General features: G+C 32.5%; 1 protein-coding gene and 1 long non-coding RNA gene across 4 annotated transcripts; both read left to right on the top strand.

Annotated features, from left to right (window-relative positions):
• Positions 1-4208: 4208 nt before the first annotated feature.
• On the top strand, positions 4209-9100 carry LOC18094854 (uncharacterized). Of its 3 annotated transcripts, none has more exons than XM_006369229.3 (3): positions 4213-4380; positions 4528-4695; positions 8475-9100. In XM_006369229.3, the coding sequence occupies exons 1-3, from the start codon at positions 4326-4328 to the stop codon at positions 8780-8782; spliced, it is 531 nt and encodes a 176-aa protein (XP_006369291.1). In that variant the 5' UTR covers positions 4213-4325; the 3' UTR covers positions 8783-9100. The 3 variants fall into 3 exon arrangements, with proteins under 3 accessions (XP_052306034.1, XP_006369291.1, XP_006369292.1); XM_006369230.3 differs by having other exon boundaries at positions 4489-4695; XM_052450074.1 differs by having other exon boundaries at positions 4209-4695.
• LOC127904918 (uncharacterized) lies at positions 4702-8420 on the top strand. Its single transcript, XR_008058346.1, has 2 exons — positions 4702-7758; positions 8008-8420. It is a non-coding gene; the product is annotated as an uncharacterized LOC127904918 (long non-coding RNA).
• Positions 9101-12115: the final 3015 nt, after the last annotated feature.

The raw sequence follows: 12115 nt of genomic DNA, 5'->3' as shown, positions 1-12115 counted from the left end.
AGCATGTCATGCACTGATGATGATGATAATAAAAAAGACAAGTAATCCAAGCCTGACACTAGAAGGCACGACAAGATTATTTTACAAGAAAATTTTTAAAATCTGAAAGGCCATCATAAAGAAAAAAGGGAAGGCCTAGGAAAGATTGCTGGTGATTCTTAGTCTTGAGAGCCCTTAAACACCTCTTGAACCTATAAATATCATTTTCTTTCATAACTAATAGCCTAAACCTACATTACATGCCTAATAAAGTCCTTTTTAATCAAAGGCAAGCAATTTGGGTTTGTAAGCAATGCTCTACCATGCAAAAAGAGATCTTCAAAAGATTATGATTATATTTTATTATTCATACAAGTAGAATGAATGCTTTAAAGACGTATTTTTTCTCTAAAACTCTTGAGTTGAAACCCAAGCCCTTTTAACCATCAAATCATAAAAACAAAAGGTCACTTCATATTTTTACTAAAGGAAAAACATGCACCAAGATTTAAGATTCAACCTTCATGAAACCTGTCCATGGGAGTTGCTTGAATTTTTCAAAACAAATTTACTTTAAAATTGCATTGAAATGGTTTTGTAAGACATTTTGTAGAGAAATAATAAAACTAATTTTGGTCAATTGAACATAATTTAAACAAAACTCCATGAAATCAATCCTAATTGCATAAATTTATAGCTAATCTCAACCGATTCAAATAAAATCTCAAAATTCAGCAACTTATCCAAACATTCAATGCAATCCATAATTGATCAAAATTGAACATAATTCATGTTATTTTTATACCACACGAAATCAACCTTAATTGTATAAATTCATAGCTAATTTCAACTGATTCAAACTAAATCCCTAAATTCAATAACTTATCCAAACATTCAACATAATGCATAATTGATAAAATTCAACATAATTCATATTATTTTCATGCTCAATTGCATGAAACAAACTCTAATTACATAAATCCATAGCTAATTTCAACCGATTTAAACAAAATCTCCAAATTTGGTAACTTATCCAAATATTCAATGCAACGCATAATTGATCAAAATTCAATCTAATTCATGTTATTTTCATGCTCAATTGCATGAAATCAACCCTAATCATATAAATTCATAGTTATTTTCAAACAATTGAAACAAAATCCTTAAACTCGGCAACTTATCCAAACATTCAACGCAACACATAATTGATCAAAATTCAACCTAATTCATATTATTTTTATAATCAATTGCATGAAATCAATTCTAATCGCATAAATTCATCGCTAATTTCAACTAATTCAAAAAAAATCCTCAAATTTAACAACTTATCCAAACATCCAACACAATGCATAATTAATCAAAATTCAACCTAATTCATATTATTTTTTATGCTAAATTGTATAAAATCTATCCTAATGGCATAAATTCATAGCTAATTTTTAGAAAATTCAACAAACTCTTATTTCAAACTAATCTTAAATAGTAATTTAATCACAACTAACCAATAATAAATTAACTATATATAAAACCCATAAAATTAATAACAATATAGGATTTTTACCTTGATTTTTTGACTAGGAAGTGGTGAAAGCGTGATGGTTAGGGTATGTTTGGGATTGTGATAACGGTGACGGTTCAAAATATTTTTTACTTAGAAATGCATCAAAATGAAGTTTTTTTATTTTTTAAAAATTATTTTTGATATCAGCACATCAAAACAATCTGAAAACATAAGAAAAAAATTATTTTAAGCAAAACAAAAATAAAAAATTTAAGAAAACATGATTTGTATTGCGTTCTCAAACACACCTTTAGTCATGGGCAGGGAGTGGTGGTTGTGTTGGGGCGATAGTTTCCAACAAGAAAAACCTAATTAAAGGTTTAGAGATGAAGATGGGTACTTTTTTTTGGTGTTACATGGCAAAATAAGGGAGTTTTCAAGGTTTTTTTTTGCCTTTTGCTTTAATTTTGCCTCATTATAATTATATATATAAAATATTTGGGTAACATATACTCTGTTAAAATACCAACCTTTTACGTAAAATGTTATATAAGATTCAAAAACTTTATTTTATAGCTTTTGAGTTTTAGCTTTTAAATAACTTTCAAAATATTTTACTAAATATTTTTTTTCAATGACTTTAAGAGGAAAAACCCCACAAATTTAAAAGGAAAAAAAAAGAAAAAAAAAGTGCTTAATAAGGGTATTATAAAAAAAACATAATTATCCTTAGAAAATTGTAAACAAATTACTATAGATTACAACAATAATCCCTAGTGTTTATTTATTTATTTGATCTTTTGAAAATTTACAATTTGGTCATTTGATTTGTTTTTTTAGTCTTTTAATTACATTGCAATTATTTGGGTTTGGACTCGTGGATTGTTTTATTTACCTACAAATAAGGACCTAGAGGTATTGAGAAAATATTTTGTTACTCAATTGATGCTTGATTTTGCGAAATAAAATTCAATTTTACTAGTTTAGAGCAATTAAAACAATGGAGGATGAAATTTGAGGCTTTAAAACTTTTGAGCAAATATTTATTTATTTATTTATTTTGGTTATTGTTCTTTTTTTTTTCCTTTCAAATCTAATCCTTCCTTCTCCTTTTTTTTTCGAATTGACTTGATAGTTTATTTTTTTTTGCCTGGTTACAAGGGTCTCACAATATCAAGAAAAAGTTTTGGTGCTTGATAGATGCTCGAGTTGATGAAATATGCTTAAATTATATTGATTTAGAGCAACTAGGGCTTAAGGGACCAAATTTAATTATGAAACAAATATGGGGGATGAAGTTAATGGACAAGTTAAAAATAGTTAGCACTTGCATTACACATGCTAGAGAGTGAGGGAGGTCACATCGCTCTGACAAAATATGCGACCTCTTACGGTGGTCAACTTGGCTTTTCACGGTGGCGATCAACATAGCTCAACAAACTCTTCCTAATACGGCAATGTGTTTACGCTTATTCCCGATAGCTTGTCATCAACGACCTTTTCTTCCTTCTTTTCCTCATTTCTCTTTTCTCCACAAAATTTGCGTTGTCCATTCTAAATTGCAGAGTTATCCTTTTATTTTATTGTTCAAATCCGGTCCTCACACTTTTGATTGTTAAATTTTTATTATGAGTTCTTTTCTAAAATTTCAAATTGTTTTCAATTTTATCATTTGATAAAAAATTCTAGATTTTCCTATTATTTTATTTTCTAAATTTAGTTCTCATTATTTTAATTCATTTTTTTTTGTTTTTGATCCTTTTGTGAAATTAAATTTTCTATTCAATTGCACCCTTAAATCCAAAAATATCAATTTCCTCCTTTTTTTTTTTAATTCTTATTTGGTCCTCATTCATTTGATTACATTTTTTTTAGGTCCTTTTGTAAAATTGATTTTTTTTTATTTTATCCTTCAACATGAGGTTGATTGAGAATTGGATTCTATTTTGTTTCTCGGTTGGGTGATTCTCGATTTCATAACCCAAATCGTGGATTTAAGAACTTAACCTGAGTTAACATCATTCTTTTTTTTATTAGGGTTTATCTTTTTTTTTTATTGATTTTCTTTTTCATTTTCATCATTCCAAGTTTTTTTTAATAAAAAAACTAGGCTTCATGATTTTCTTTCTTCGGTTTCTATTTTTATTCAGTTACCTTGATCTCATCATCAAGATCACAAGTTTGACGGGCTAAACAAGGTTGACAGGCTAGACAAGGTTGACTTGGGTCTTTTTTTTTGCTGCTTTTTTTAAAAAAAAATTAATTTTAATTTTTTAACATTGAGTTAATTTAAAAATGGGCATCATCATCTTTCTCGGTTTGCCTTTTATTGAGCTATCACATTTACATGATTCGGTTCACAGGATTTAGTATGCTTACTTGGTTAGCGAGTGCTTTATTTTGAATTATTTTTTAAAATGAACTGAGTTGTAGATTTTACATGCTCACTATAGTTGATTTGAGTCTTTTTTTTTTTTTCAATTTTAATTTTCCATATTGATTTGGCTTGAAACTAAGATCCATTGTTTTTAATTTTTTTTACATTTTCTTTTAGGTTCTCATGATTATTTTTTACTTTTTGTATTATCTTATTAAATGATACCGATTTATTTTACTCAGTCGAATCTATCACTAAAATTTGGATTTTTTTAATTTTTTTTTAAATACACTCACATTGTATGAATATTGTTACATTAAAAAAGAATTGTTTAGCCTGGAGGTCACAAAACTAGTTAACCAACATTTCAATTTGGCAGAAGTAGGAAGAGACAAAGGTACCCCTACAAGGAAGGCAATACTAGCAGTAGCAGTTTTCAATAATCCTCCTGTCGAAGCACAAGGAAGAATGAAGGCAGAAGAAGAAGGAGGTCTAAAGCTCTTCACCAACAAACCCAAGAAAGGTAACAAATTATCACTTCTAGAAATCTTTTCTTTTTTATCGAATCATTTTGGGTCTTTTAAACTTTCGATTTACTATTTGTTTGTTGCAAAAACAACAACAACAATAGCGCAACTAAAAGCAAAGGATTTGTCTTCACCAACAACAGCAACAGGGACATCATCATCATCATCATCTGCTGCTGCAGCTGCATCATACAAAATGGGGTCTCAGTCTACCGCACCTCCACCCCCCCCTCAGCCTCCAAAGGAGTCTTTCGCTAGGCGTTACAAGTTCCTTTGGCCCCTTATTTTGACTGTCAATCTCAGTGTTGGAGGTGCTCGCTTTCTCTGTCTTTTCAATTCTAATGTATGATTTTTGGATTTGCCGAAATGGGTCTTTTCTATTTTTCCATTTTACTCTCTCACTCGATTTTATACTTGGGCTGGATAATTTTTATCTTTCCGGTTTGGGAATCGAAGAATATTTATATACTACCACTTTTTACCGTCTTGATTCTTGAAATGACTCCTTGAATCTCCTTTCTTGAATCTTGGTTACATTTTTCGATGTTTTCTTGTAAAATAGAGGGATTTAGATGGATCTTATAATAATTGTATTGCATTTCAATAGTTGCTTGGCTAAGAGTAAATGTTCTGATTGAGGAATTTTAATGTTTCTTGCTGCGTATTGGGAATGGTTCAGCTGTCAGGCTGAGTAATGACTTAGCAATCGTGGAATTGAGGGGTTTGCTGCTGTTACTGTTTGTTATCCAATGATTGATCACCCTAGCTCTGGCATATTACATGTGTTCTTTGTCTATCCTAGCTCTGGCATATTACATGTGTTCTTTGTCTATCCTAGCTCTGGCATATTACATGTGTTCTTTGTCTATCCTAGCTCTCTAGGAATACCCTTATTATGATTTCTGTTGACAATCAGAAGTTGATATGAGGCAATAGAGTTTCGTAGATGTTTGAGTGTGACTTGTATATTTGACTTTGAGCAGTTGCATTTCTTTTATCTAAGTGGGTGATGACATATCAGTTTGTCCATGGTGTCAATGTTCAAACATGCCAAATAGAGAATTAGCATATTGCGCTGATAAGTCTGATGTTTCATAGCAAAATGGTTTTCCCTGGTGGCCCACCCCTCCCTCTAAACTGAATTTCTACAGTGATATGGCATCACCATTTGGATTAGCTTGCAACTGAGGTTCTCATAGATCATTAACTAAAAAAAAAGGGGGATTCTGGAGGTTTCTCAGAGTTTCAAGTTTATACTAGCTAGACCAATCAATTTGTGAAAGCCTATGCAACACAGGCTCATTGTTTGAGTTATGGATGTATATATTATGCAAAGGAGCACCTGATTCTCGCCTATTGAGACTCTGTACTTACTTTCATTACACATCCTTCAGGTCTCAAATAACTGAAAAACTGTCAAATAGCTTTGGTAATTAATTGTTTCAAATTTTTAGATGGCCTTTTACGAAACCAAGATCCAGATATTGGCAGTTAAATTGTCTGAAGTACTGGATGAAATTTATTTGACACTTTTTTTTTTGGTTGTTTGGCATACAACCGGTAACATCAACATCTTAATGAACAGAAAATACAATTTACAGGCTTTGTCGGGGTTTTTGCTTACTGTCACTAGTTTCAGCTATTGGGTTAAGGTGCAGGTTGAAAACAATTTAAATTTGATTAACTGTGAGGCTAAAGTGTTGGAAAGAAATATTTTTTATCTGCCTTCTGGGGTCCTGCAAATCATGTATACCAGTGTCTCTTTTGGCATATATTTCCTTTCAGTTACCGGAGACTTGGCTACCATCAAGTTAATTGTGCAGTTTGTTTCTTCTGGTTTATGACATTAATTGATGCTAGGATGTAATTGAACAAGGTGATGGAAGGATCAAAAGATTGTGCTGTGTACATATTCTTTTTATCTGAAATAGGAAAATGTAGATGATTGTCATTATATTGACATAGTGAAACTTTTAAATTGATTCAGAAAAGATGACTATATTATGTCATCATGGGCTTAGCACTCTGCTCTGTTGTTTTTCTCTCTAGAAGTGTCATAAATGGTGCACATGACTGTCATATGCTTCCCCTGCTCTCTTGTCTTGCATTTGCTTCAACAACTTTATTTATATTTTTTACAGCTGTTTGATGTGTCTACTTAAATTTCTGTTTTGTTTTGTGCATTTCATGGTGTTAAATTTATTGTACTATAAGTATGTGGAGGCACAGGCTCTACCTGCTGTGCCGATGCTCTTTGTTGTTAATGTGAAATTGATAAGGAGTGTTATTCCTTTTCTATTCACTTGAGAAATTGTGTTATTTCAATGAGATGGGATGAACTCTACTCACTTCAGTTGCTTTTTCCGGCATATGGTGGGTGTTTGAATCAATCTTCTGATATTGCTTTATGACTGGTGCTTGCTATAGTCACTTGAAGGCACTATAATTACAGTTCCTTACAAGTTCCAAACTGTTTAGTATGTTCACTTATTGCCTGAATAAATTATTTGACCTTTATGATTTACTAATTATTTCATGATTATAGCAATTAAAAATGATTAGTGCAGTTAAGACTCAGAAAGTATTTTGTTACTTTAGAGAAGAAAATACATTATTCAAATGGTGACAAGCCTTTTTAAGTGATTATGTACTGTCGAGGATATTTACTTAATGTATTATCTTGTATCTTTGTAAATTAACTAACTGATCCATAGCGGTGATGTTTTTAGGATTATGAACTATTAAGTGTTTGTATCTAATGCGCCATAAACTTTATCTTATCAATTGGTAACTTGAAAACACCTAGAACTGCAGTATCTTCAAGTAAACTTAGAAATGGCCTTGCCAGATGTCCACTTTCACTGCTATCTGTAGGTGATACCTGGAAATTCTAGCCACTATGGTACATAGAATTTTTTTTAATCCATTCCAATTCAGTATAGTTATCAGTTCTTTTTGAAAGATCAAACTAATGAGTTGGTTTAGATGTCACATTACTCGTAAATTTGTTAAGCACCCTTTTTGGACTTGACACGAATGGGTGGGTGGATATTGTATGTGCTACTGTGATGGTTGAACATGGTTGAAGGTAATATAGTCCAATCAAATTTATGTACATTGCCTAGTGAATCATCCATGTTGGAGATGCTGTGTTAAGGCTGTACTTCATATTACACATTTCTTCTTATGTTTTGATGGTTCTAGTATGATCTTTTCATCTTATTGGGGATAAATGCATTCAAAACCTTTCTGCACACTAGTACTGAATTCTCAAATCCTCGGATATAAATATTTGGAGCTATGTGATTAATGTTCTCCATTGATAATTGTTTCATGGTTATATGCTGTAGAAATTCCGAATCCTCCAGATTTGAGTATCCTTTTAGTGCAGTTGCTTGAAGAGTTTACTTGCTACTAATGGAAGTGACAAGCTTTATATATATATATGCCTTTGATGAGTGATAAAGTATGATTTTTTTTTTCTTCTTTTAAAGATCAGAGTTGAAACCACATGTGATGGATTCTAAAGCTGTCCTTGAGTTCTTTTCCATGGTTTATTAACTGAAAGCATTACTAGCATCAAAAGCAATCCTTTGACATTGGATTTGATTAACTACATATAGTTACAGAACTTGTCATCAACTACTAAGCAGTAGGCAGTGCACTAGCACCTCTCATGGCAATTCTTTTAGGTGCACACTTCATGGATGCCTTGGTTGGGAGTATCATCAGATGCAATGCTGCACCAAGCAGGGAGTATGGAGTGATTATTACCCATGAGAGCTTTATGATGACGTGGGACAAGTGAAATCATCTCGTACACGCTCTCACAACCATCTCCCAAAATTGGTGTTTAGGTGTAGCTTGTTGATCTGTTCTGTACCCTTGGTAGTCTATGTTTGGAATAATATTTCTACATGTATATGGTTACTAGCTGCAACATTTGGTGCGACTTCTTTGTGTAAATGTTAGATTTGTGGGATGGGGATGTTCGTGTAGTTTTCCAGCTAAATTGCTTGATTAGTAGTTCTCAGGATCGTGCTTTGCTTTTCTCATCGTGGACTGAGTGAGGTTAATGTAATTTTTGCAGCTTACTTGTTCATGAGAACGAAGAAAAAGGATACAGTCCAGGAGGAGGAAGTTTCAAGCAAAATTCCTTCATCCACTCCTAGTACAACCGCTCCAGTTTCTGAGACACCCATACCATCACCTACCATTTCTGAAGTAGTGAAGCTATGTGAACCTATTCGAGAGGATCAGCAGCGTGAACTATTCAAGTGGATTTTGGAAGAAAAAAGAAAAGTGAAACCAAAAGATTCAGAAGAGAGAAAGCGCATTGATGATGAGAAAGCTATTCTCAAACAATTCATTCGAGCAAAATCCATCCCAAGCATCTAAGTCGATCATACTTCTCTTCCAATTTACATCATTAGGAATGGATTTTTTTTTTTATTGACTTTTGTGCAATGGAAAGAAATCTTGGATTTCAGCCACCAGGTGGCAGGAGTTTCATGTAAAGATGCTGAAGGACATGACTGTCCTAAATTCATCCTCCTTCGACTCCATTTTAGTTGGGCCATAACTAGGTGATGGCCTCTTTATCGGTTGTGATTCTGTAATTTAGCAATTGCTTATCGATATGCATTAACAGTCCTACTTGTAGATGAATTTTCTACAGCTTTGATCATCTTCGTAAATTGCAGTCTTTTGTGATTATTGTTGTTTTCTTTTGACACGACGACGGTTTCATACTGTGAATCATGACATCACATGCAAGATTCTTACGGACCGCAAACTAGCTTTTCTGCGCTTGCTTCTGTACATGCAATCATATGATCAATCAATCATATACTCCATATAGCTTTATACTTTAGTCATGGTGTCCGCGCTTCAATGCGGAATGAAGCAATATTTTTTCAACACACAAAAAAAGAAGAGAATAATGCTAGTGATGTTAAATTTTAGATGTTTGGAGGAGCTTCTTGACTTGTTTATGCTTTAGGCTTAAATGTATTATGGAACCGATGGACTTAAGCCCTAATACTTGCAAAATAAGGTTGTGGGATTCTCTAATGATTAATTAAGTTAGTAAAGCAACGAGGCTTTTAGAGCCAAGATAGATAGATTATTCTCTAATGCTTTAGGCTTCATCACTTGTTTTGAGTTTTTGGGTCTGAGTTTATCGCGAGCCTGACCTCCTCTTTTGTGTCTTAAATAATTGATTGATTAGGGAATAAATCTTAGGACCACATTTTTGGTAAAAGGTAGCCATGGATTTCATTTAATTTGCTTTCTTTCTAGTGTTAGCTAGGAACTCAAAGAATGAAGCATATTCTCCAATTTATTAGAAAAAAGATATTCACATGCTGACATAGAATAAGTTCCAAAGAGGATGTGGTCACACCCTATCACTACGAATATCCAACTTACTTTATGAGAGTACCTCAAGCATTGCAAAGTATCAAAATCAAACCAACGTCTGCAACTATCAAATAAGATTAGTTTCTAGGAATCTTAAAGGGTGTAGCTAATTAACCGGTCAGATCATGAGTTTGCTCTCTAAAAATCACTAATTGAAGCCCCACAAACCTCAGGGCCACTGGAGGGTTACATGGTCGTTAACTTCAGAGCCTGTGAGATTAGTCGAGGTATACGCAAGCTAACCCAAACACCCACGTTAATCAAAAAAAGAAAAAAAAGATTAGGTTCCCCCCTCCGAATCATTTCTTTCTTTCCCTTCATGAAATATAAGTCCTAAAGTCCAGCCTTTTCAAAAGGATTTAGAAATATATCCCACCGTGTATGTTCTTAAAGATTCTAAATAGATCTTGAAGAGTTTTTATAAAGAAACTAGCAATCAGCAAATCAAACGAGAGAGAGAGAGAGATATATATAATTAATGCAATAAAATATATTAACAATATTAATGTATAATGATTAATCTTGTTATATAAAAGGATAGTACTGTATGATCGATGAGTTAGGTAGTTTGAAGGAGGTAGCCAGAAAGAAAGCCAAGTAATGGAGCTTAATTAACAATATATAGATTAATTACATTTGCAGTCAAGAAACGGGCCAACTTATAATTAATTCCATAATCCATGATATTTGATCATCAACACTACAGTCAAAGAGGGAGATTTTTGAAAATTAAAGAGGTAGATTAATTAATACACCCTAGCTAGCCCCAAAAGTCATGGCTTTCTATATATATTTTAGATATTATTATTAATTATATATCATCCACCCTTAAGAATTATGACACACAAACAAGCTTGAGGGCAATAATGACACAGCCATTATTGAATTAACACACTGGCTAAGAAGGGTTCAAGACAACGTTTGACATAAACTAGAGTATTTTTGGTAAGGGTAATCGCATGTGCTCTCTCTCTCTCCCCCACAGAAAAACTAAAGAGAGGATCGATCGATGGTAATGAAAGAAACACATGATGAGGGGCTGGGCTGGCCTAGGTGCGTGCGTGCGTGCGAGAGGGACAAAAGTTGAGGGAAATTAAGTTGATATTGATGATGATGAGGATGGTGATGGAGAATGTGGTAGGATTTATTGAGCCTCACATGAATGCACGAGGACACCAGCTGCATCTGCTAAAGGGACGCCTCAAGCCACCGCGCCCACGAGACACTTATGGACTTGTGGGGACTCGTTCTTCTTCTTCTTCTACTATCTATATATATATATTAATAGTAAAACAAAAATATATTTATCCACTCAACTCAACCTAAATTAATTTGTTAAATTTACGATCCTAATCATGAGACCAGATTAACCCTATATAAAATAAATCAAAACAAATTATGAAACTCAATTCTCAATCAATATAATGTTGGAGGATAAAATTAAAAAAAAAAACAAGTAACTCCAGTCAATACGGGTTAACCTACCAAACCTATAACTCGATTCATGTGACTGAGATGATTCCATAAAAATCAAATTAAGATAAACTATGAAGTTTAATTTCTAATCAATCTAATATTGAAGGTTGAAATAAAAAAAATTAAACAAAAAAACATAAAAAAATGACTTGATTTAACCCCTGTTAACCTTCCAAACTCGTAATCCAGGTAATGAGACCAGGATAACCTCATAGAAAATAAACTAAAATATATTATGAAGCTTAATTTCAAAATAACCAAATATTAAAAGATGATATTGAATTTTTTTTAAAAAAAAGATAGAAAAATCCAAGCTAACCAACCAAACTTGGGATTCAGATTACGAGATAAGGATAAAAAAATCATTAAAAAATAAATTAAAAAAACTAATTCTTAAAAGAAAAAAAACTATTTAAGTGAACAATACTTTTTCAAAAGGCAAACGATGAATTCCCTCCTCAATTAATTAATTACTGTTAAGATTCATGTATTGTTTTTTTAAAAAAACAAACTTATCATGATACTTATATATTTATGAGTTTTTGAAGAATGTTTCTTTTTATTTATTTTTTTAATATTTTTTATTAACATGGGTGTTTAGACTAGCTTACGCGCACCTCGACTAATCTTATGCGCGGGTCCTGAAGTTAACGACCATATAAGCTTCTAGCAACCCTGAGAGGACTCGAACTCGTAACCATTGGAAGTAAACCTAAGATATGACCAGTTAAGCTACCCCTCGTGGTTTTCTTTTTACTCTTCTTCTACATACGGTAGTTGGTATTTCATGTATTCAATCTTAGTGATCATAATTTGATCAATGCATGTTACCGT

This window comes from Populus trichocarpa, chromosome 1 (genome assembly GCF_000002775.5).
Source record: "Populus trichocarpa isolate Nisqually-1 chromosome 1, P.trichocarpa_v4.1, whole genome shotgun sequence".
Classification (NCBI taxonomy): Eukaryota; Viridiplantae; Streptophyta; class Magnoliopsida; order Malpighiales; family Salicaceae; genus Populus; species Populus trichocarpa.
The sequence above is the reverse complement of the archived record's forward strand: the minus strand, read 5'-3'. Positions and strand labels throughout refer to the sequence as shown.